This window comes from Manis javanica, chromosome 2 (genome assembly GCF_040802235.1).
Source record: "Manis javanica isolate MJ-LG chromosome 2, MJ_LKY, whole genome shotgun sequence".
NCBI lineage: Eukaryota > Metazoa > Chordata > Mammalia > Pholidota > Manidae > Manis > Manis javanica.
The window spans coordinates 154,305,581-154,331,804 of NC_133157.1; the positions used below are offsets into that span (position 1 = coordinate 154,305,581).

General features: G+C 39.8%; 1 protein-coding gene and 1 long non-coding RNA gene across 3 annotated transcripts in view; one reads left to right on the top strand and one right to left on the bottom strand.

Moving 5' to 3' along the window:
• Positions 1 to 26,224, bottom strand: part of LOC118968307 (uncharacterized) — a 98,450-nt gene that overhangs the window by 2,553 nt on the left and 69,673 nt on the right. Inside the window, exons 3-4 of one of the 2 annotated variants that reach the window (XR_012128215.1) lie at positions 24,957 to 25,087; positions 16,265 to 21,116 (exon numbers count right to left, since the gene is read on the bottom strand). This is a non-coding gene — a long non-coding RNA (uncharacterized lncRNA). Of the gene's footprint in view, positions 1 to 16,264; positions 21,117 to 24,956; positions 25,088 to 26,224 lie in introns of those variants that run through there. The other variant, XR_012128216.1, reaches the window with a different exon arrangement.
• DNAJC5B (DnaJ heat shock protein family (Hsp40) member C5 beta) overlaps positions 22,686 to 26,224 on the top strand; it is a 60,755-nt gene continuing 57,216 nt past the window's right edge. Inside the window, exon 1 of the mRNA XM_017659678.3 lies at positions 22,686 to 22,804. Coding sequence (XP_017515167.1) covers positions 22,686 to 22,804 — 119 coding nt within the window. The remainder of the gene's footprint in view (positions 22,805 to 26,224) is intronic.

Here is a 26,224-nt window from a genome sequence, read left to right on the forward strand (position 1 = left end):
CTCTTCTGCCCAGGGAATCATGCCATGAGCTGAGTCATAAATACCCTTCTTTTAAGTTGCCAAACATAATGATGGCCACAAAGTAGACCTACTAAAAGACAGAAATAAAAGGAAGTGAAAAACTTAACCCTTGGTCTTGCCATTTGAACGTTCTTTGGTACAACTGAGTGCAGTTAACTGTAAAGGACAAGTTCTGTGTTTTATTTTACCAATAGTCCTTATAAATAAAAGGTGGTCCAGGAAAATAGACTTTTTGGCCAGTTGAGAAGACAATTTCTTTGACAATTAAAATGGCCATTATTCTCCTTTCAAGCATATTTAGGATGCAAAGTCATTTTTATTAGAGGAGGGAAAACATTCCTCTTATGCTAGAATATGTTCCTTTGTATGTTCGTAACTGATACTTCTCCTTTAACCAACATCTCAACTTCTTGTTGGACTCTGTGGTTATTGTCCTTTCTCCTTTCCACCTCAAAAGCATTCGGTGTCAGTTTCAATCCAATTTGTATTTTTTTTAACAGTATGTATGAGGCACTGTGGCAATAACAAAACGAAATGTTTGACATAAATTGAGCTTTAAGAATTAAGAATTTAGCCCAGGAGACAAGATATACACATTTGAAGAGTTCAAAAGCAAAGAAGGAACTGCATAACTATGTGAAAAAATGTATGCTTCATAGTGTCCCAGGGGCTTGGTACAGAGCAGAGGTGAGGCTGTGTCAAGTGTTCAGGGTGCTCCTCATTGGACAGTTGGGACTTGAGAGGAATCTTGAAGGAAGAGAAACAGAATAGTGACTGACACAAGCTTGGGGAGAAAACCAATTTTCTAGTGCAAATTTGGCTCTGTTATAATGGTCTTCTCACTCACAAACCTTATCGCCCCTCTCCCTGTGCTGTTACAACTCTTTCTTTGCAGGCAAGGCAAACAACTCAGACGGCTTTGTTGGGATATGGAAATTAGGAGTCATGGAAACATGCCTCTCAAGGAAGGATGAAACCAAGTCTATAGGTGGTTTCCTTGAAAGGCCCTGCATGCTGTAACGAGGGTTGTGTCTGATTTTAATTGTGGGCATGGACCTTACACCCTAAAGTCAAAGTGTTCCAAACCTAATACATTATCTTCCACCAAACCTGCCCCCTTTGTGATTCCATCTCAGCTAATGACCTCACCATATTCCCAATTATTCTGGCTAGAATCGTGAGTCATCTCTGATTCCCGGGTGTCTCCTCTCCTGCCTTTGGTCATCAAGCCCAGGAGTGTTTATCTCCACATGGCTTTCAGATGGGTCACTTCCCTCAAGTTGCGCCCGCTGCCGCTCTGGGCCAGGCTCTCCCCATCTTTCCTCCCGCCACTCATCGGCCCAGCTTAATTCCTCTGCACCCTGTCGGTCACAATTTTTTCTAAAGTAAATACGAGAGGTTGTCACTCACCAGTTTTTAAAAAATCCAAGTTTCTCATTGTTTTAACAATGAACACTCAACTCCTTACCTTGGGTTTCAAGGTCCTTCACCTTCCTTAGCTTGGCCTGGATACTCCTATCATCTCTGCCACCCTCTTGCCCCGTCTTTTGCTCACTCCCTTTACGCAGGAGACAGATCTCTCTACTTTCCATTTGCTGGTCCAGCACTTTCTTGCCTCTATGGTCTTACTCATGCAGTTCTCTTCTGACAGTTGAACTGCAGGATTCCTCCCTAAGAGGGCAACTGCTTTCTCCCTCCATAAGGAGAATTATTTATGATTCTCTAATGACATTTTTGTTTTTTTATGACCCTTTATACTGAAGGAGCAAGCTAGATGGGATTGGAAGACCAGGAAGAAAGGAGAAGAAGAATGTTTTAAGGCAGAGAGTAGTGTGTGCAAAGACTCGGAGGAAACAGAGAATGGGGTGTTCAAGGAACTGAGCAGTGTGCGGTAGTTGGTGAAAACTGAGTCTGAGCAGAAAGAAAGGAATTGGGAAAAAATGGTACTGGAGAAAGAGGCAGAGGCTGGCCCTGCTAAGGAGTTGGGATTTAGCTTAAGATCATTGGACAGCTTCAAAGGATGATAAGCAGGAGAGTGGCAGGATTTGCATTTTAAAAGAATGTATGTATGAAGAACAGATTCAGTCAATGGTTACAGGACATAAGAAATTTTGTAACAGCATTTTAAGTCAAGCCTACAAAAATGGGAGCAGAGAAAAACTGGAGAAAGGGTCATCAAGAGGTTGGCAGGATAAGCGAAGAGATGATGAATTTGGTTTAGGGTAGTGGTAGTGGGAAGAGAGGAGGGCAGTGGGATTCGCTGGGCCCAGAAATGATACTGTATCAGGTGAAGTATTACTTCCTGCTGAAGCCCACTAAGGAGACCCGACTTTACCCTATAGGAAACAGGAGGCAACAAGGATTTCTAGGCTTAGGTAAATCTACATTTTTGAAAGACAGCACTGGTAGTGGTGCGGAGGATGGACAGAAAGGGGAAGGCAAGTCACAGATGGACCAGAAGGCAATGCCATTGAGGTGGATGGGGTATTAAATGCTAACAGTACGCAGCTACTCAAAGCTGGGGGGCCCTTCTCAGCCCTGGTGACCCTGCCACAAACATAGTTTAGAAATAAAATAGTGTTTTAATCAAAAAGTCGTATGTGCACATAGTAAAAAAAAATAAACATAGGAAATGTCACACTATGAAAAACACTTCTCCCTCTCAACTCAGTACCCAGCACTTTCCTTCCACAGAAATGTACAAGTTTTACACTCTCTGCAGAAATGTATGCAAACACAAATGTGTCTGAGTATGTATTATGCACATGCTCTCTCCTCTGCATATACGTAAAACACACATACAGATTCACTCTTTCTTATGAGCTTACATATTCTTTTATGCCTTGCCTTTTTTTTAACTGTGAAACTGCATTTTGTACCATTTTATACCACTTCATGTAAATCTGCTTCCTTCTTTTTCATGTCGACTATGGATATACACCTGTTATTTCACAAGCCCCCTATTGACGAACATTTAAGTCAGACACAGTTCTTGCCTGTCCTTATTCTTGTCCATCATCCTCAGCTCCTGCTGTGCTTGCTGCCTTAAACCATTCACACCCTCAGTGTGGCTAACTTTCTCCTTCCCTTTCACACAGATCTCATTTAGAATCAAGAAGTAAGAGAACTCCCTCTACAGCCACATGAATTTAGCGGATCCTATCTTTTTTCTTTTAGCCTGGAGTCATCTGTCACAGTAGTGTCAATTTGGCTTTTGAGATTCATATTCTTTGAGTAAGACATCAACCAATTTTTCCTCTAAATTTGTGAAACTTGCTTTGAAAGTCCTGTACTTATTGAGCCACACCAAGGGTGTTATAAACTCTAAAATACCACAGCCCCACTGTTAATCAGTGAGTAGTTCTTTTTGAGTCAGAATTAAGCTCAGAATAACAGGGACTTTCCTTCCCCAGAGAGAAACTTTCAATAAGGCTGGTCAAGAGCTCCTCAGACACTTTGCTTTTAGAGGACACTTCAGCTGATCCAGGCTGGACCTCATTCATTTGTTAAAGTCCTCAGGGTACTGAGTTATTCAACAGACCTTGGTGAATAGATGTTTGTGTCTCCAAGTGCATTTCCTGATAGTCTTCCTACTATTGTTTTTCAAATTATCAGGCTTTTATCTTCTCTTGCCCTTCATAGCACAAATTGTAATCAGACCCTTTCTTCTTCCTCAACTTGGATATCCACTTGAAAGCCTTGATTAGGAGGCATATTTCCTGCCTGCCAGGTCATTGATGGTTTCGAGGCCTCATGTGTACTTTACAGGGTGTCTATTGCCTCGTAGTCAAGGTCATCACCAGAAAACCAAACTGTATCCTTGGACACCATCCTGAGCAAGCTGTCTGCTTCCTATACTTTCCTTTCTCAAAGCCATGGCCTGTACAAGAAGAGATAAAATTCCCTCTGCAGCCCTGTGTTCTTTATACCCACCTAGAAAAGTCACTGAGCATAGTTTCTTCTGACTGCATCTTACCTTTCCTTACCAATCATTTTCAGGAGGCGGCACATCTGCAGACTAACAGGCCAAGGTGGCCATGCTCCGCCCTCCCCTGCCACTTCATCCTCCTCTCCCACGCCTAGCACCTCAGTGCAATGGTTTTCTCTGTGTCCATGCTTGTGTTCATGCAGGAGCCCTGTACCACCTCTGCTGCAGAGCGAGGCAACCACTGAGGGTTTTCGTCACCTTCTTTATATGAAAGTCAGGTTTGTATTTCAATGATTTCATCATAGTTAAAATTTCTAAGTGCAAGTAATATGCAAACAGTATATTAGTACAAATAAGGTAATTCTCAAATTTTAGAGAACCATACAGATAGAAGATAATTATTAATACAATGCTAAAATATCCTTCCCAGAGTTTAGGGTAATAATATTGTTAAAATTATATATATATATATACTATACATGTAAAATGTAATGAACATTATGATGTATATACATATATGTGTATATATATTACAATATATAATGTGTATATATCTTGATACACCTACATATGTTGTTATAAGTATTTGTTTTAGAAGATCAACTACATCTTCTGAATAGCATATGAATAGCAAGTGCTATTTAGGCCATTATTGCCACTTCCCTCTGTCTCTTAAACAACATAATTTCAATCAGCTTTACATAGAGACAGAATTTCTTGCCAAGTTCTAAAATAAAAGAAATAACAGTCATTAAAAGCAAGGTTTTATTTAGTACCTTCTGTATTAAGATTCTCCAGAGAAACAGAACCCATAGGGTCTCTATCTATATCTATCACCTATCTATCTATCAATCTGCCACCTATAATTTATCATAAGGAATTGGCTTAAATAGTGATGGAGGCTGTCATGTTCCAAGATCTGCAGTCAGGGTGTTGGAGACCCAGGAGAGTCAAGATATAGTTCCAGTCCCATAATGCCAGCAGGCTAGAGACCCAGAACATGCCAATGTTTCAGCCAGTCTGAAGGCAGGAAAAATCAACGTCTCAGCCTAAGGCTGTCTGGCAGGAGGAAATTTCATCTTATTTGCATAAAGGTTAGCCTCTTTGTCTTATTCAGGCCCTCTGCTGATGGGATGGGGCCCACTCACTTAGGGAGAGCAATCTGCTTTACTCCGTCTATTGAGTCAAATGTTAATTGCACCTAAAAACACCCTTACAGACATATTCAGAATAATGTTTGATGGAATGTCTAGGTACCCCATAGCCCAGGCAAGTTTACACATACTTTGTATCACCACTAGGCTTAGTAGTTATCTCATTTAATTGCCACGAAGACCCATGTGGAAAGTAGTCTTATTCCCATTTGCTCAATAGATGCTTATTCAACAAATGTCTGTGCATTTTAGAGATAGGTTCAGAGAATTAAAGTAACTTGTTCAAGAGGGCACAGCTAGGAAATGGCGGAGCCAGGATTCCAACCTAGGTCTAAATGGCTTTATCTGGCACTCTCAGCCTGTACAGTCACAGCCTCCCAGCATTGCACTGCATTCCCCACAGATCCTGAGGCTTCCCCCTTGGGGTGGCACAGGTCTGAAGGCATTAGCTGTTGGACAAAACTCAGGGACAGTAATCGGGAGGGGGGCTCATTTTTGTCTTCACATGTCTGAATGTGTCAGGTTTGAGTGTAGCATGGAGCTACAAGAAGGGCTTCACTTTCTTTTGCCTTTGAGACAATCTATCTACAAAACATTAATAGTTGCTACCCTTTATTGAAAGCCATGTGTTTGTGCTTTGGGTAGATAATACCATTTAATCTTTATAATGACTGTGTTCTTCCCACCACCACCAACCCACTCTGCCATGAGAGAGAGAGAGAGGATGACAGGGTCCTCACGTGCTGTCAAGGGCAGGGGTCCCTTAAGCCACTGTCCTCAGAGCCACCAAGAGCACCCCACATTGCCTTCAGTGCCCCTGTGGGCCAGTCCATCCTGTTCCACCTCTCCCCTAAATCTGCCCATAAAAACAGCTTAAAACATGTATGAATCAATGATTCTGCAGGTGTGTGCTGTCTGGTGATTCACCCAAGGAACAGGCCTAGGCTTTCCCTTTATTTGGTTTGCACCTCCCCGCCTGACATGTTGCTGCTCTTCACTTTCCATCTCCATTAGTACTTTCAGGAAATGCCCAGTGCAATATTGCTATAAGCTCCTAAATCAGTCTCATTTAAAGGAGACTCTGTCCCCTCTCCCTCTAGCTCTCTGGGTTGTTCCCCAGGAGTCTCCTTCGTTGTGACAACATAAGCAGTCTTTACAGTGTTGCTGAGTTACCTTCAGCCACAGCAAAATTCTTCTATTAGCAGGATTCCGAGACTCAGAAGGGCATGTTCATTTCCAAGTTCACAAGTTAAAAGCCAAGTCATCCATCTCTGGCCAAGTCCAGAGCTTCTGGTGTGGCCCATAGGTATCAGTTCTGATGGGGTGGGGGCGGGGCAGCCTCCCTGTCCAACCCGGAGGAGGCAGGCCGAAGAGTAGCATATCTCCCAGGCAGTGTGTGAGGGGCAGACACACAGGCTGCAGCCAATGACAAGGGAGATCAGCACCTCTTTTTCACATCTGCCTCCTCACATGATGATGTACAATGACATAGGTGTAGTGATGACTTGGCATTGTCATTGGGATACCTGTATCAACAAAGCAAGTCATTTCTGGAGAAACTGGGATAGGGTGGTCCTTTCCCATTAACTGAAACAGATTACGTTGTTTTGCGTGCTGCATTGGAAGTCCCGGGAAAGAGATGAGATTCCTATCTTTCTGGAATTGCCATTGAGTGACTCACTATGGCCACCATCCTCAGTGGAAGTGGCTTTGGCTTGTATCATGTGTTTACAGAAAATCAGCTTGTCTGTTAGCCTGCAGGGATCCACCCAGTGGATTCTCCATGGCTCCTTTGTAGGCCAACAGGCATGCATGGACGGGGTTTCTAGATTAGACCCTTGTCTGGCTCCTCCATCTCACTACTAGTGCTTCCAGAGCCTGTGAACCAGATGACAGGAACTGAAGGTAAAGGGGCTTGTTTCCTCCAAGGCTATGGGAATGCTCTGTCAGGTAAACACTTACACAAGGAAACAGTCACTAGTGGTAACAATCTCAGAAGAAAGGAAAATAAAGCTGCTTATTGCTTTCAAGATCATTCCACTTTTTAATATTTTAAACAAAGGGTAAATGAACTTCAGGTGCTTTGAGAACAACAGAGCCATTGTTGAGAAGGCTGCACACTCAAGAGGTGGATAAGGAATTTGGAAGGTACCCAGAGACATGGGTACCTGTCCTGCTGCCAAGGACTCACAGGTGCCCTTGGACGAATCATCCACCTCACTGCTTGATCTGGGATTCTCAGACTTGGGAGACTTGTTTTGCTACCCAGACTCTGTTAGTAACTGAGGTTGACATGAAACTTCCCTGAGCCTCAGTTTCTTCATTTGTAACATGGGAATAATAACCTTTTCTCTATCTGCCTGTTCCAGTGGCTGTGTAGGTCAAATGAACCTATCTGAAAATACTTTAATAATACCTTCTCTTAGTATATTTGAGATATATTAGTATCTCCATCTCTGTGATGTAGAGCATAATGTCTTTTGCTGGAAGTGAGGTAGGAGATTGGAGGAAGGTGGTGGGGAATGGTAAAAGGATTAAGTTCCCCCTGGGACACACAGAGGGTGCAGGGCATGCCTGCAGCTGGGATTGGGGACTATGGGTCTGTGGGGGCCACATTTGAATGCTAGCTCAGATAGTGGAAAGAATTAGGGGTATTGACAAGGGAATAGTTACAATGGTAATGCCATGTCTAAGCTGAACAGGGAAAGGGTTGAAGAAAAGGACATGGTTGATAGATCTGGGGAGCTGGGAAGTGTTAGTGACATGTAAGTGCCATGTGTACAGGGGAGTTAGCTGGCAAGGTAGGCAATGGTGAGCAGAGTGCAAGGCTGGAGTTCAAGGTTTCAGAGCTGGCGGACATCCAGTAGGGCAAGGAGCCATGAGGGAGAAGGTGCTGGCTGTGGGGACCACATGGGAGCTGAAGGGCCCTGGGTCAGTGACAGGACTTGGGGTGGAGAGAGTGAGAGCTGAATACCAGCATCCTGAGAGAATTTGGGTGAGCTGTCAGACCTAGGGATGGTTGTGAGGATAAGGAACCTGTGGATGGTAGGGACATCAAAGGTGGGGGGCATAGCATCTGGAAGAGCTGGGAGAAGAATGTGGCTTCAGTGTAAGGGAGGGCCAGAAAATAGAATGGCCCAGAAGCGTGCTCAGATTTAAAAACTGAAATGAATTATATACAAATTGGTCATTTTCATTTAGGTATTCAAAAGCTGTAGGGTATCTTGGCCTCATATGCAAATATATGAAACAAATTATAATGAATAACTCCTTTAAGCTATTGAGCTTTTTTAGCCATTGACTCCAGACAAGCTTCAAAACAGATTTTTGCAAGGTTACAATTTAAATCCCCCAACTGACCAACTACTTGACACTACTGCAAAATTGCAAAACTTTAGCTTCAGAGCAACAAAAGGGTGTGGCCCCTCTAGACATGGTTTTCCCCACCCTCATGTCTCCATGAGTGTTTTACTTGGCAATTCTTGGAATCTCAGATGGCTGAGGGAGAGGCATCAGGGATACTGAAAATTGGGAATTTGGGGGTGAGGAATATTTTCAAGTATAAAAGCCTGTTTACAGTTCATTTCTTTTTGAACACCAGAGGGCGATACATCCATGTTGAACAGTAGTTCTGCCTTTAGGACTGAAATGCTGGAAATCAATCTTTTTTTTCTAATGTGAAAACAAAGGCTGAATATAATACTTGTTCATTTGACTATTTTGCTCAGGCTCTAAGAAAGTTACAGCGAGGTTTTGAGACATGTTGCTGCCCTGGGGTCTAGGGCAGGGAGACCCACAGAAGGGTGCTGGACAGGCTTGCAGCTTCCCATGGTGGCAAGTACTTGTCACTCACCCTCCCACCCCATCCTGAGACAGTCTAATTCTGGTTAGCTCTGTGGGAGGGTTTGGACTGTTTCAAAGGTGAGAGCTACCTTGAGTAAGCACTCAGCTTATTACTTTCAGGGTCAGTCATTTTAAACAGGTCTAGTATCTGGAGTTGAGGCCTGGCCCTGAGAGAATGGAGAATACTGAGGGAGGAGGCCCTATGGGGAGCATGAGGCCCTAATGGTCACTACCCCAACAGTAATGGGGATCTGGTGACAACCACTTATTGACCAGTCTGTGTGTAGGTGGTCTTAGACCACCTCCTGCAGACACCGTCTGATAGTGAGGGTGATCCGGCTGAAAGTTCATGGTTTCTGAGGCAATTGGAAAACTGCACAGTTCGCCAAAGAGTCTGGAAGGAGCAGGAGTACAGCACTGGGGACGCCTATGGGAGGCTTGACAGTGGTGGTGAGGGCCCTGGGAGGGGGCTACTGGGCTGACATTCACGCAGGGCTCAGCACTGGAGCTCTGAGGCCTATGAGGGGAGCCCAAGTTGGATAGGTGCTCCCCTACGTGAGCAGCAGGGAGATGCCACCAGTATCAGAGCCCATTTAATCTTGTACGTCTGGAACCCATGGGTATGTGTGCACAGCTGTGGAAGAATCTGCAATTACATGACTCATTCAGAAAGGGGCTTATCTGCTTTCCTCCTACCAGGAGAGGCAGCCCAGCTTTAGCCATTCAGTTCTGGGCACCTTCCAATGGCACTCGGCAGAGAACGAAGCTATTCTTAGCAACAGCACATTGTCAATAGCAAAGCACCATTTATTACAAAAGATAGAAGGCCTTGCAGACCAAAAGCTGTGCTGATGGTTTAGTTGCAATTTAGTGGGTCCCAACTGTTCATCTGAAAGAGAAAAGCTTTGACAAAATGAGGGGAGAATGCATATCTATAATGGAGGGCAAAAGGTCTTTGCATTATCCCAATGAGTAAGCTGAAATACACCACTGAGAAGATTCACTGTGGACACTAGAAATTGGTGCAAGGCCATGATCTGTGGCATCGTGGGCCCAGAAGGCAGATAGAGGACTGTTCTGCTTCTGAGGCCTGTGACCACTGTGGGAGCTGTCTGGCTATGTACACTAATAAGAAAGGATTCTCTTTGTCATTTACAATTCTATTACTCAATTCAGCCTTTTTTATGAACAGGGATATAAAGCAGCATTTGGAAGCAGAGCACTTAGAATGGACTCTAATTTTAGCTTTTTACCCCTCATTATCAATGTTCATGCTTAAGGAAAGTCATGACTGCACTTAGCCAGTTGTTTTTTTCTTAAAATGGGCATTGAGTATCAAATAATGTATATGACATGTGAAAACACTTAGAAAATTACCAAACGTGATGTAAGAGTAGTCATTAATCTCTAGAGGGAATCTTGAGCATTTTCTTCTCTTTCAAAGATGTCTGTTATTTAGTCTGAATGAGGCTTCATTTGAAAGGGGACTTAATTAGAGCTAAGATAAAGATCTATCTTTAGGCCAGTCCTACTATGCTACACTTACCAAAGAAATAGGAATGAAAACATATTTTGGTCTTTGTTTTCTCTATTGGTTTTGTAGGCTTTTTAGACACATTCAGATGACAATTTGCAGAATGATCACTCTTTGTATTGTATACCCTATTAAAAAGGTCTTTTGCCTTGTGCAAAAGTTTTTCTTCTTTTTTAAGTAATCAACATGGGAGACTTGTTGGGCTAATGTGAACAGGGAACAACTTTTGATAAAATCAAGGCTCAAGGTTCTATTTACATTTTGTCAAATAAACACTTCTGTTGGACCTAAAGTCCCTTGGTTTATTACAATTGCTTACTGTAAGTAAGAGAAAAGGTGTTCAATTTCACACCTGTGAAATACATATTATGTTTCCTAGTAGGGGACAAGACTCAGTATTGTAAATATTTTTTCAGTAACACAGATCTCAGATTCAGAGCTTTACTTAACCAGATACTCTCCCTGGCACTGAACTACAAGTTGGGCCTCATTAATGAATGTGCTTATTGGGAGTTCCTTGTTTAAAGTCATTATTCCAGTTTTTTTTTTCTCGAGCTGTAACACATATACCATCTGGCTCAGTCACACATTGGTGATAGAGCAGGTAGCAGTGCCCTGGAATTAGACTGTAAGCTCCTGAAACAAAGCTCTGTAGTGAGTTAGAGTTTCTGCTATAGAATCAGCAAGTCTGGTTTCAAAGCCTGGATGCACTGCTTATTGGCTGGTGACCTTGGGCAATTCATTTAACTTCTCCAATTTTATATTCTTCCTCTGTAAAACAAGGATATGAAAGTACCAACCTTGTATTTTGTAGGATTTCAATGAAATAATCTAGTTAATGTGTTAGTTGCTATCATCATCATCACTGTATCATCACCACCTCTGAATCTTTCACAAACCCCAATATAGTGCCTTGCACTGTATGATAATAGGGTAGCAATTTCCAATTGCTGTATAACTCATTCTTCCTACTGATGAATTACAGATTTTGGATGAAATTTTCCAGGATTGCACATTCAATTTCTTAAAGCATTGCCAGTGTGCTCTATTCCAGTTTTGGGGGAAAGGAGAATAACTTAATTGTCCAAATCCAAACTCTAGGAAACAATTGTTATATCTGTGTTTATAGAAGTACATAATGTAATTCTCAGCACACTATACTAGACATTTGATAAAAGGTCTGAGAGAGAAAAAGGTTCATATTTTATTATGGTTTTACAGGGAAGACACAGGATTAAAGTGACTCGCTCAAAGTCAAAGACATAGGAATGTTGATTTTGGATACTCCTTCCTTAGTTAAACTATGCAAGGCCTATTTTTATTTTATGTTTGATCACAAAGATGCCATTATCTTTGGTAATTGTTTTCTTAAGAAACCCAGGCAATGGAAAATTCCCCGAGAGCTGCTTGCTTGGCAGGTGTTTTCCATGTTACTTAGCTGAAGAGTCTCTGCTGTCGGATCAGGTGAATACAGGCAAGTGGCTCTCAACCTGGGCAGCTAGTCCAAAGTGCCCGGATCCCTAAAAGTGCCTGAGACTGGTTGCATTCTGTGAGCTTTTACTTCAGCATAATCTGGGTGGGTCCTAGGCATCAGAAGTCTTAAAATCTTTCCAAGTGATTCTAGAGAGAGTTTCCAACTAGTTTTACCCCCTTAGTCTTCTATGATTCCATACTTCTACATACTTGAAGATTTAAACACATTAAAATTCCATCCCCTTTGTAACTTCTCTTCAAAAGGGAGTGCTTTTTAACTTCAGAAAATCATGAGATATAATAGGAACTAAGTAATTGGCTCTTCTGAAACATACAACACTTGATTTTATAAAAGAAATGCAAGAAAGTGTTCCATAGTTACATCTGAGATTTTGTTGGAGAGGTATCTCAGCCTCATCATTTTATGCAACCAAAGCAATCACTTATCTTTTTTCTTTCTGAATTCACTGAACAGAATAAGCTTGCCCAGATGACTCCTCCCTTTGAAATTTATGAAGTGATGGCCTGAATTCTGTATATTGTAATAATAACATAAACAATGTAGGGAGATAATAAAAATAGTAACAGTGATAGCCAGAGTAATGCCTTTGCACATTGATCATCATATTGGGCTATTTAGGTTAGGATTTGTTTGTTGGGGCTATGCATTCTTGCATACCACATGTTCAAAATGAAGAGTGTTTGCATGTGTGGAGATATGAAATTTAAATGAAAGACTACACACTCTAATTTTTATCACTGTTAGATTGTTTTGGTTGAATATTCAAATATTCAATAGTTGCTGCATATTTTATGCTGATGTACTAGTCATTTCTTATACTAACCCTAACCCTATGTTGTGATTGAGAGAGGTATATAAAAGGTTTCTCGGAACACCCAAGGGAATAATAAGGACCCTATAAATAGAATACACAGGGAAAATTAGCATGTTAACCACTCCTCCTCACACAAACACAATTCTTTCTCCAGTTTTTTACCTGAAAAAAGGCCAATTTGGTTCAATCTTGTAATATCTCTTATGCCCTCCTCTTCAGACCTGAGTGATTCAGTTGGCATTTTTTTTACAATATATTCAATGCATTTTGCATCAAGGAATTACTTATGTGTTTTCCTTGAGTTATTTCCTTTTACAACTATTTGAAACTCTACTTCTAGAAAGCCTCTCCTGATTAAATGGAATATGACCCCATTAATCTCTGCCGTATCTGTTAGGCAGAAGAATAGATATGAGTGGGTAGAGAGAGAATAAGGCGAGTAAAGCCCACTAAAAGGGACTCAAAGAGTTAACAAGTTAAAACTAGAAGGCCAGAAAGGACTCACATAATTCATGAGTTAATCAGTTGAAGCTCCAAAGGCCAGAGTAACTTGGAATATCCAAATATTCCCCAGATAAAGAAAAGTATCTCAGCACAGCCCATGTCTTCACTGTGTCTTTTAGATCATGCCATTGTAAGATTTACTTTAACCTGCTAAAAGGCCAAGCTTATTCTTTAACTCAACTTAAATGCTGTTTTTTTCCTCCTCCAGCCCCTAATCAAGTAATTTGCAACCTGGGCAGGAGACAAACATCATAATTAATTTAGTAAACAAGCCCAGATACAAACAGCATAATAAAAACAGGGAAGATTCTATCTTAAAGCTAAGATTGCATTTTAAAACCCAGGAAGTTAGGAAGTGAAATTTTAAACATATTCCTTAGCAAACAGACAATAACTCATCCCACCTTGGGGGCAGAGCAAGCAGTCTTGATTGATATGTTCCCAGAGGGAAGGAAGCTGCTATCTTGGGGAGGAACCAGATCAGTAAATTCTTTGTGTTTAATTAATTTTGCAGAATTACCTGCAGGACTGATAATAGAAGAGACGTAATATCTCTCATCAAAGATAAACATCTTGAGACCACTTAACAAGTCTACACCCCCTAGCCCTTTGTCACATTCCTGAACAATCCTTAAAAGGGGGGACCCCCAATTTTTCAGCATGCCTCCTCTCTGAGGTCACCCACACTTTCTCTCCCTTTAAATAAAATTTAAGCCTTTCAGTTTGCCTCTTCTCTGAGATTGCTCACATTCCCCTTTATCTGAGTGTGCACCTTTTTGCCTTAAACTTCTCACTGCTCAATTTATAACATTTTGTCTCTGCATTTTTCCAGTGGTAAGTGTCTTTGTTACTTTGCTACTTCATTCTGATTCTCTGGATTTAAGCTCCAATCTTCACTGTCTCTGTCCTATTTCAGTTAAGTAGGGAAGGGCTGCTGAGGGCTTAGATCTGGGCTTGCAAATTACCGTCGCCTGGGGGACCTGGAATGAACTGCTGCTATATGGTCCTACTCTGTAGTGGCCTGCCTGAAAGTCTCCTTTCTTTGCCTCTAGGAAGTTCGCAGAACAATCTCACTCCATCCAGTGTTCTGTGGCTCCTCCAGACCCTGGTGTGGTAGGGACTCAGCTCCCACACCGTGCAGATACAAGTGGACACTGGATGCCAGGTGACACTGGCTTAAGGAGTTAGCAGGGGATGTGCCCCATACTGCGTAGCAGTTCAATGAACTTCCTTTATTCCTTTACTCTGTCATAACCTGACACTCTCGCTATAATAAATTTCTTCCTTACCTTTTACTCTGATTTCCCTGCATCTCCAAACTGAATTCCTCCCAACAACTTGAAGTAAAACTTTTCAACCTTTCGAGGCACTTCCTCCTCTCTGAGGACACCCATGCTTTCTCTCTTTAAGTGCATAACTTTTAATAAAACTTTTACTCTGCTTCACTACTGTGTCTCTGCCCTTCAGTTCTTTGTTGTGGCAAGGACAAGAACCAAGGAAAATAAACAACTGCCCCCTAACATATCTTGAGATGGTACATTAAAAGCCATATATGTATCGGCACATGCTGACATCGTATGTATGAAAGCACACAGTAGCGTGTCTCTCACTTCTCCAGTTCAAGCACCCAAGCCATTGAACAAGCTCTTCCATTTGCCTAGAATATGTTTTGCTTCTAATTCTTTTCTTAACTCTGCTTGGTTATTTTTGTTCAGGGAAGCTTTCTCTGATCTTCCTATGTTCCATTGATTTACATAGTCTTGTAACATCTCTCCAAAGTCTCACTTGTGTACTTATTTGAGTGATCATTTGATTAATATCTGTCTTTGTGGTAGGCTGTAACTCTGTGACTCACAAAACCAATCTGTGTTTAGTTTTGTGTACCACTACATTTCTAGTATTTAGCCCTGTGCCTGGATCTAATAGGTGACTAACTGTTGAATGACTAGGTGAATAAGAAACTGTGTTTTCTCCTTGAAACAGAGTTTTACTTCACCCACGAGTTTTACAATACTTAAAAAAAATTTTTAACTCATGATTTATGCAAACATTAAAAAGCAATGATTTAAGAAGAGTGGTTGATTGTGCAAAAATAATGGATTTTACTAAAATGTTTATTAAACTGAATTTGAAAGATAAACATTAATTTTTTGAAAGTCACTCATAATTTACCATATTTTCATTTTGTCAAAGAACACTGTCCAAAAACTGACATGATGCTACAACTTGTGTATTTAGTTCTAAATGTCTTTAGATCGCAGCCCCCCACCCCTACTTCTCTGCATGATGATGGGCTGTTTCCTAAACTCTGGCTAGAAGTCAGGATCTATGGGAAATAGCTTATTATTCCTTTGTATCTAAAAAATCTTAAAGAAACAATGCCTTCTAGAGGTGAGAGAGTGCTCTGAAATGTTCACACAAAATAGTCCTAGGCTCTGCTACCTGTTTTGCCATACAGCACCCTTAAACTCCACCTTCAGCTGTAGGAGCCAGACGCCATTGTGCCAAATTCAGGAGTAAGACCTGTTTCATTTGGTTTCAGTCTTTTTCAGTTAGTCAGATTTATTCAATCATAAGAATTGTTCTCTCATGTGGCTTTCATTGCATAATACAGTTTAAGGCATTGTTTTAACAAGATAATCCTTAATTCTTAAAACCACCTTAGTTGCCACTGTAACTCAGTGCCTCTTGACTAAAATTAGGATAAAATGTTCAGATATGAGAATAATTGGATTAACTTTGTAAGCAATTAACATTTTCCCCTAATCAATGTTACATGGTCTTTCCAGCAATTTTAAAACAATTGATTAGTACTAGCCTTAGACCAAAATGAAAATAGAATTTAAAAGACCCATTTTGTATGTCAGGAGATTAGCATCTTTCCTTAACTGAAACTTCTGGTGGAAACCTGGAGGTCTTTCCATAGTAGTGTTTGGTTGAGTCAAGCACCAGTCAACTAATGATCAAAAGTAGAGATAGCATTTATTTTGGTATCACTGGATGCCTTGTAACGGCAACCTTTACAGTCATGCATGTTTTATCCCCTCTTCCTTATGTTTTCCAGAAGGAGAACCAACTGGCTGATACAGTAACAAATGAAAAGTAATCTGACTCCATTGACCTGCTTAACCTTGCATGGGAAGATGGAAAGGGGCAGCCGTTTGCTTTGAAACAGTGAACAGGTATGGAACAGCTCCTATTGTTGTTGCTTTCCTTTATTTCTTTGCAAATTTACTTCCAGACCATCTGAAAACAGCAAGTTGTTCCTGCTTGAGAACACAGAACTGGAGTTACAGGAAACAGGTACCATGGATTCCTTATAACATTTCCAAGTTGTCCCATCTTCAAGTTGCTGTTTATGTAAGTACCAGTGCAATTAAGAGATGATTGTTTTTTCAATAGTAAATAAGTAATCATGCTAGGGAGGTTTATTACTTTTAAACATAAGATTAGCATTTTGGATATGTGTTTAGCTTTAAGAGACAATGCTATTTGCGTAAGGAAATTTTGCTCTGCCTTATAGATTTCAATAGAGGAATCACAGAAGTAATAAAATGTTAAAGCATGTTGATTTCCCCAGTAACAGCTATTGGAAGTGTTTTTGCTGTGTTTAATGATCTAATTCCCCTTACTTTTATTCATTTTCTGTCTTGAAGGGACGCTTCCAGTAAAGGTGTTGTTTGATTTTTTTTCCATTTTTCAGAATTTACGTAATAGATATAGGTGAAGCTTCTTTTGCTTAAAAAGGAACACTTCCTGTCAACATGAAAAATTTAGAACAGCATTTGCAGGACTCCTGGAATTAGAACATTTAAATAAGTGTTTATTTTGAATTGGATGCCAATCATAATCAGAGTGCTGAACCTTCTTTCAGTTATATCTATTATCAAGAGACAGGTGAGCTACATGTAGTTTGGTGTAGTGACTGTGTAGTGGTCAGTGCTTTAAGAAAGTATGAAATTAATGGCATCATAATGCAGCGAGAAAGTAATTTAGTTCAAAAGATTAAGTATCATATACTGGATGATCAAAATTAAATTTCTTAACTTTGCATAACAACACTTTTTTTCTCCACTGGATGGCTTATAAATGAGGGACTATGAATAAATAATAAAGGCTTGAATTTTACATAGGAATATTAGAATCCAAAGGCCATAGAAAAAGAATTCATTAAAATTACATTTTATATAAGGATTAAATAAGGATGTGACTCCATTATTTAAAGTTTTTTAAGGATCATTTAGGGGGATGTTTTAACTATTAACTCTGTAGTTAGTATGTTCTCAGGACAAAAATAGTATGTTTTTTTCCCACATTAAATGTACTAAGGGTTTCAATGTATTATTCTTTTTTAATTTGAAACTAAATGTCATTTACATCAATAATATATGAAGAATCTGGTTTCCAGCTCAGTAAGGAGACAGAAAAAGTGGCAAGTTGTTGCTGTTTGATGCACAGAGAGCAACCTTATAGTCTCTTGATTCCTTTATGTTTCAATCTATAAAGTCAGCCCATCACTAACCACATTGACCAACTATGTTTTTCTTGTGTCCCAGTACTGATATAAATGGACTTTATTTTTGTACCTTAATTGAGAATGTTATCTGTATAAAAGGAAATCTTTTGGGAACAGGGCAAAGAAAGTGAAACAGATAATGAACAATTTACAAATTCTACAACAACCTACTCTGAGTATGTTTAACCTACAACATAAAGTAAATCAGCTACCAGATTTCATTTAGCAGGAATAGGTTACAGTGTGACTGGATTTCTAAAAGAAGTGGTGAGTTGAAAATAATATCTGAGAGAAACTATCTGAGAGATGGAATCCGTCTTCTTTTTACATTGGCAAGAGGAATGTGTAGCGAGATTGCAGTGGGGCAGGGAAGGACAAATTCCAGGCTGTTTCTAGGACTTTTCTAACCCCGTAAGTGGGATAACTTTGAAGGGGACAGCCTTGGAAAAAAGATGTCCCAGTCACCATATCAAGCTGTCCTCCTTCCTCTTCAGCCCCCAAATTCAGAAGTCCTTTTTCATGTCGATTTATGAAAATAGATGATCCAGAGTCACTGGTCCCACCAAGCCCCTGCAGATTCAAGGTTATGCTTAGGTGCAAGGGCTGTAATAAAAATGTGTGCTGAGTTCTATAGTAACAAGTGGTAGTATTATTATGAGCCCATATTTCATCTTTTCTGTGGAGTTCTGCCTAACATTCCCATTATTTAGTTACCTAAGAGACAAGTATCATGTACCTAATATGTGGCAGGCATGATACTAGTCCTCTATGGGAATAAAGCAGAATCCTTGTTCCTCCAGAAGATTCCTTCTTGTTTTGTTTGTTTTCTATACTCAGTATTTGTCTAACCCTGAGCACTATTTCATTATTAGCTTCAGTTTTGTATCTCATATTAGTCTGCAATCTCCTTCAAGACTTTGACTTCACTGCAGCCTTTGAATACATAATTGGATTATCTGCTGTGGGTGTTACCATGATCTGTTTGGCAGATTATCTTCAGTAACCTGTAAATCTTCTTCCTGGATTAGTGACAGCAGGATCCAAATAGGAAGGAATCAAAGCCAGTCATGGAACATGATGCTCACAACTGTTGTAACTGTGCATGAGTGTCGTGTTAAAATTGATTTTAGGACTATTGATTTGAGGGAGCCATGACATCTCTCTTACTCCATGAGACAGATGATTTAAGAGTGAATACATTTCCCCCCTCAAACTGAAATTTTCTTTTGAATGCTGAATATAGAGATAAGTAGATAAAACAAGGATTAACTGTTTGCCATATTTGCATTTCTTCTGTGTTCTCTTGAATATTCTCCCTATATTTTCTTTATGAAAGTGTCTTTGCCCAGATTTACCAGTGGCTCCTTTTATCTGTACTAGTAATGTCTATACAATACGTTTGAATCTGTTTGAATATCTTAGTATATCATTGTTATTTCCCCAAGGTATTCACTCCCAAGTACCTAAAAGCCACATTCAATTGAAAGGAAAAGTGCAGTAATTTGAGAAAAGTCCACAGTGAATTAGCCTGGGTTGAAAGTACTTAGGGAACCACTACTGGTGTTTAATTGAGAGGACATGACACTTAGGAGTCTTGGTTGACAGTGACCAAAACCTAGCCAAAAGAAAGAAATGGGTGTGAATTTGTGTATGGGAGGAATTTTATTGGCTCAGTCCAGGGAAGGGTTGATTGACAAACCATGGGAGGGAAGAGTTGCAAGTGTCCCTAAAGCAACAGGAACTGGGAGACTGAACCCCACTGGGGCTCTTTCTCCATCTCCTGGCACTGCTCCTCTTTTGCAGATCAGTTTTAATCTCTCTCATTTGGCCAGTCAACACTACCCAAACTTTACATCTTACGTTTCACATCTGAGAGATTGTTCCACATGTTAAGAAAAAATCCTAGGGAAGGACTGTGATTGGTCTGACTTGGGTCAGTTACTCACCCCTGACTGCTCAACTGAGATCAGGTAAGACTAAAGTAGGTCTCAGGAAAAGCATATGTTGCAGTGGGTACCTAGCATTCCCCAAAATAGGAGAGCTAATAGGCTAATAGTAAAGTTGTCTGTGACAGTGATCTCTGGCTAGAATGTCCCAACAGCCATTTGTTAAGTTGGCTTAAATGACCACTAGCCTGTATTTTTTACAGCCCTAGGATTTGAATGATGATCATGTTGAAATCTTCTTAGTTAGTGACTTTGGTGTTCTTGCTACCCAGCAAGATACTAAAATCTCAGGGATGGGCAGGATGACTGTGGCCCTATTCCTTGTCCATCAAGCCATACAGAAATCCCTACTTTTCAAATCCCATTCATTTGTGGCATTTAATGTGACTTGTAAAAAACTTGGCAGTAGCCTCCATTACTGGTGTTAAGTGTCTGTGTGGGGCAGAGCATCCATATCCTGAGCATGTATGACTGTGGTGGCAGCAGGAGAGAGGGGACAGGGCTGGAAATAGGGAAGGTGTTGGTTAGGCAATTTTCCCTTCTATTGCAAATAGTTAGCTGGTTAGGTTCCAAAATAGGGCTGAGCTGCACGACTTGAACCCAGGGATGAATGACACAGCCCAAGCTTTGAATTGCTTGTTCTCTAGGAACATGTTATGGGTAAGTGAGAAAGGTAAGGTAGAGAAGCAATGAAAATAAGTGCTAAAATTACTGCCAGTCAGTATGGACCTCTTTTAGATTTTTGTGGCAGGCAAAATCAGGATTCCTTTTCTTGTCCTTATTTGAACCAGGGATTTGGGACTAGGGTCCCTCCAGCCCCCATTGAGTCCACTTTCAGGGGAGGCTAACTGAGGAGGGGACAGGCAGCCCTGCCACACAATGAGTGTGTGGTCCCACTTTGGGTAGCCAGCTTTCTCACCAAATGCCTTCAGGGCTATAGGTTTTTGCCTGGTTCTGACTTGCTTCAGTACTGGCTTCCTTTTTCCCCCCATCATGAAGCTAAAGGCTCACAAAAACATTTTGAAGTTCTTCCCATTGTTCTTCACTGAATTCCTTAGGACTATAAGCAATCATTGTACCTCGCTGGGGCCTTAGGGGCCTCTAAGAGCTCCTGACTCATCAGGTGACATACGGAGGTTTCTGCTCTTGCTGGTGTTGATTTGGTCATTAGTCTGGTGGGGACAGAGTTGGGAGGTCGGCTCCATCTGATCCTGCATACCACTGGGATGTGGCCCTTCCAGCTCTGCTGCTGTGGCCGTTGTCCGCTGGGATTCCTTGTGTTGAACATAAGCGTCTCTCGGCAGCTCTGACACCATCTCCGGAGTCCTGGTATATTCATTCATTCACTCTTACAGTACTTGCTGCCCAAGGCCCAAAGCCAAAAAATGAATAAAGATTTTCAAGAAACTTCTATCTGAGGAGTTTACAATCTAAACAGTTTTTACTTATTTATTTTTCTTGTCTTACTCTTGTGGTAGAATGTAACATTTACCATTTGAACTGTTAAGTGTACAGTTTAGTGGCATTAAGTACAATCACAGTGTTATCTAACCATCATCACTATCTATTTTCAGAAATTTTTCATTATCTCAAATAGAAACTCTTTATCCACTAAGCAATAATTCCTGTTCCCTCCTTCCTGCAGCCCCTGGTAACCTCTGTTTTGCTGTCTCTAAATTTACCTACTCAGTGCCTCATGTAAGAGGAATCATGCAATATTTGTCCTTTTGTGTCTGGCTTATTTCACTTAGCATAATGTTTTCAAGATTCACCCATATTGTAGCATGTGTCAGAATTACCTTTGTTTTTATGACTGAATAATATTCCATTGTATGTTCATATCACATTTCATTCATTTGTTGAGGGGCATTTGGGTTGCTCCTACTTTTTGACTTTTATGAATAATGCTGCTATGTACGTTTGTATATGTTTTTGTTTTTTAATATATTAATTCTTAAAACAGCTCCACAAGTTTATGTATATTTTTGTCTCCAATTTACAGATAGGGAAGGTCATGGCAAAGCCAATATTTCAACCCAGAGTGTCTGACTATAGTGCACTCTCTGAATTACATGCTGTGATGCCTTTAATAAAAATAGTTACCTTTTTCTTTGAACTTACTATGTCCTGGGTATATTGTATACATTAATTCTAAATCTTTAAGATAACCTTATTATGTGGGCTTTATTATTCTTATAAGTGAAGACGTTAAGGCATAGAGAGGTTAAGTGGTAGATGCAGGAATGCACCCAGGTGTGCTTGCTTCTGTGCGCCCTGTTCTAGATCCAGAACACAGCAGGCAGATGGCTTCTTGGCATTTGGGATAGCCCAATCCTTCCTGGATAGACCACCAAGAAATGCTCTATATCAGGCACAGAAGCCATGCCATTGTGGGGGTTCTAGTATCCCACAGCTGCGGAGAAGTTCTAACCTGCCTTCCATATGAGGCCAGGATTTTTTTTTCTCTGCTATTTATAAAAAGTTGGGTTTTTAAAATTTTTTGAAACTCTTGTTTTCACAATGGCTAGGCCAATAGAGTCAAAGTACAACAGAAGATAATTTCATTGCCTGCAAACTTGGAAAACATACACAAAAGAAGTTATGCAAATTCTAGCAAAAATCCTCCATATGTCTGACCTGTAAGAATTGAAATAGTGGGTATTTAGTTAACATTTTGCTTCTACTTAAGCATGTGGACCAAACCATATTCCATTTGCATGGCTGCCTGAAGACTTTAACACCCTGACTTGAAGCTTCATTTTTGGCTTTCCTAACCCTTTTCCCCCCCTTTTTTGTATCTGGCCCAAAAATGTACAACAGAATGTCATTTACAAAAAGTTAAAAATGAACCACCTTCCACTTTAGAAAGTGGGATCCAATAGGCATAAACTTCATTCTATTTCCTCTCTTTGCTTTTGCAGCTTGAGGAAATGGCATGCAACACACCTAACCAAAGACAACGGACTATGTCGACATCTGGAGAAGCTCTATATGAAATTCTTGGTTTGCATAAGGGAGCATCAGATAAGGAAATTAAGAAAGCCTACAGGTACAAAGTTCAATGATAATATTTCCTGTACTCTACTTATAGTTATTTTGTGATTGGCAAGTGCCTCTAATTAAAGTCATAAGCTTCTTGCCAAGACCAGGTAATCAGAGTTTTGAACCTCATATTCCCTGTTTCCAACATAGGCAATTAGGAATAGACAGGTATGACATTGATTTTATGAAAGAACTCTCATGATGCTTGCCCTTAGGAAAAGGTAGCCTGTGTTTTAGGCCTACAACGTCAGAGAGAGAGAGAGAGAGAAAGAGAAAGAGAAAGGAAGAGAGAGAGAGAGAGAGAGATCCATCACTGGGAATGACCAGGAGTTGTGATTTAACCCATGTGATATAGCATCACCAAATCTGGTAGAGGGATTTAAAAAAGGAGGGGGTTTGGGGAGTTGTCACAATGATTGTATTGTACAATACACTGTACACTCTATTGTACTGTATTTTACACTATACTTTTCAAGTCTCTAATTTTGATCTTTCATATCTGATCTAGTCCAAGCTAGTTCTTTTTGGGATAATTGAAATAACATTTTCTTTAAAACTTCAAGGAATTTACAAAAATATTAGGTACAAAAATAATTTACTTATTGTAGAAGATTTGGACATTAATGAAAATGAAAACAATAATATTTATCCATAATTCTATCTCTAGTGATTATTACTGATATTTTGTTTCCTTCCAATCTTTTTTACTGTCTGGATAAATTTTAAAATCAAATTGGATTCATCTATATTCTTTTTAACAAGGCTCTATCAAGAAAATATTTTGTTTGGTGTTATTAAATATTCTGATCTTAACGTCTGTAGCCTATGGCAATTCTGTACTCATAATCACTTTACAGGCTATTTTTTAACATGTAAGTTCTTTTGATTTTTCCCTTTATTTAATATTCTTGGACATAAACCATGATGCTTATTTCCAATTATTTCCTTATTTTCTTATTGAGGAATAAAGCTGTGCCTTTAGAGGAAAAATGAGTCAAAATATAAATGAAAGTTTCAGATTTTAATCAGTTATTTCTTGATTTGTCCTTGAATTAGGTTTTTAAAATTTATGATTTTTTTTATGTATGGAAGTTTAGAATTTTTAAGTAGGCAAATTTGTTAGCCATTTCTTATATGGGTTTTGTTTTAACCATCATGGTTAAAAAACCACTCCTGATTATATTATAAAAATATTAACCCATATCTTCTAGTACATTTATAATTTTGTTTTTATATTAAATCTTTGATCTATTTGGAGTTTATTTTGACATGAGGGATGAAGGTAGGATTCCAGATTTGGTTTTTCCAAAATCACTAGCCCATCAGTATTTATTGAATTCTCCATTTTTTTCTACTGCTGAGAAATTCTTTGGCTTGGATTAGAACCTTTACCATGTGCTAAACTATAGGCCTTGAAATGCCTTGCAAGAACTATGTGTTGAAGCATAAATGTCAGTAGTAAAAATCACATTACTTCTGTGAAAATAGAGTTTAATCAAAGTCAGTATCAGCCTTCTAGTTTAAATTTTACTTAAGGTGCTGGGGAGAGAATAGGTCTTTACTATTTCCTTATGCCCTAGAGTGATGCAGGAGTGTGTCTGGGAGCTGCTCAGTCTGCTTTGGGTGGATGTCCTTGGCTGAAGGTTACTAAACTTTATTCTTAAAGGCTTCTGGCTGAAACATTGTGCTGAGGTACAGGTTGGGAATCAAAGTAATTGCATTGTAAGCTCACTATCCATGAAGATGCTCCCCAAAGTGAGAAAAGAAGTGATACCTAACTATCTTGTAAGTTTTAGATTATAATTGTGACTTAATTTTGTAAGCTAAAATTTCAGGTCATATCTTAATTAAGGCACTAATTATGCTGAGTTGTGTGCAAATTTAATAATTACTACCTGAAATCTTTTCATGTAATCAGTGTCTTGTTATTAATTTTGCTTTAATGTTGTGCACATATTATCTTTTCAGCTGATTGGGGTTCTAGTATGCTGCCAAAAGCATCTACTCCTATCTAATTACACATTTGTATTCTCCAAGTTATTCAAAATCTATGAGCAGGATGAAAATCCACTGAGAATATTAGTCTTATATTCAGGGACCTGGATCAAAGCAGTCCTGATATAGTGAAATTAAAAGTCAATGAAATTTAATAAACTTACCGACTGTTGAATTTGTATGCTGCTTGACCTCTCTTGTAGGCCTTGATTGTGCTCTTGAAAACAAGGCTGAGATAGAAGACTTCTGTTGTCTTTTTCATTTTATTTTCATTTTTGAATAGATAATAATTCATCTGATTAAAATGAGAACATACAAATAGGTATGTAAAAAGTTCTCCCTCCTAGCTCATATTCCCCAATTTCTCCCCCAAGGAAACCAATTCTTTATGTACTCTTCTAGAGAAATCTTATGCCTGTATAAGCATATATAGAGACTTGTCTTTCCCTGCTTCTGTCTGCTAATCATGCTTAAATCATTGAAAATAACACAAAACTCAACTGAAAGAGAACCGTGAAACGTAGGAAGGAAGGTGAATTGATTATGGACCAAAAGAACACAAGGACAACACAGTGTCAGGGCATTTTATGACTCCCCACCCAAGAGATGATGGCCCAGGGCCTGGCCTTTCTGAACAGAACCCAGTCTAGCAATGGAAGGCAACCAGGTAGCCTTATTCTTCCTTCAAACTGAATGGGATTCTTGCCAGCAACTCTAGGTAAGCCCATCAGAAATAGCAAGAGGACCAAATGAATGTTCTTTTAACAATAACTAGCCAGAGGACTGTTCTACCAGCGTGAGATTCCCCTCTCCCACCCTGAGACCTCACTTGACAGGGCACATCAGTGAGGGCAATTCTACCACCATAAGCCTCCAACCCATGAGGTACTTGAGGAAATATCAGTAGAAATTCTCTTCCCCCACTTAAAGGCACCAGGCAACACAGCCTGGGGAAACACCTTTCTTCACTTTCTCAGCTAGTACCAGCAACCACCAGTCTGGGCACCAAAGGCAGGAGACAAACCAAACCAATCAAAATAGCACCGTAGAGGCCCTAAAGATTAGACTGTCATTTTGTCACAGTCCACAAAAGTAAGCTAGGACCTGCATGTTAAACCTCAACAGAGTGACTACCTACTAAAATAAAAAATTAAATATCACTCAGTCTCCTAATAGTCTAAATGTCCAGATACAATTAAATCTATTCATTGTAAGAACCAAGAAAATTGCAACTTGAATGAGAAAAGATAATCATCTCACTCCCACACTGAGATGAGCCAGATACTGGAATTATCCTTCAAGTATTTTGAAGGAACCATCATAAAAATGATTCAACAAACAATTACAAATTCTCTTTCAACAAGTAAAAAAAAATACATAGAAAATTTCAGCAAAAAAAAAAGCTATAAAAAAGCACAAATGGAAATTACAG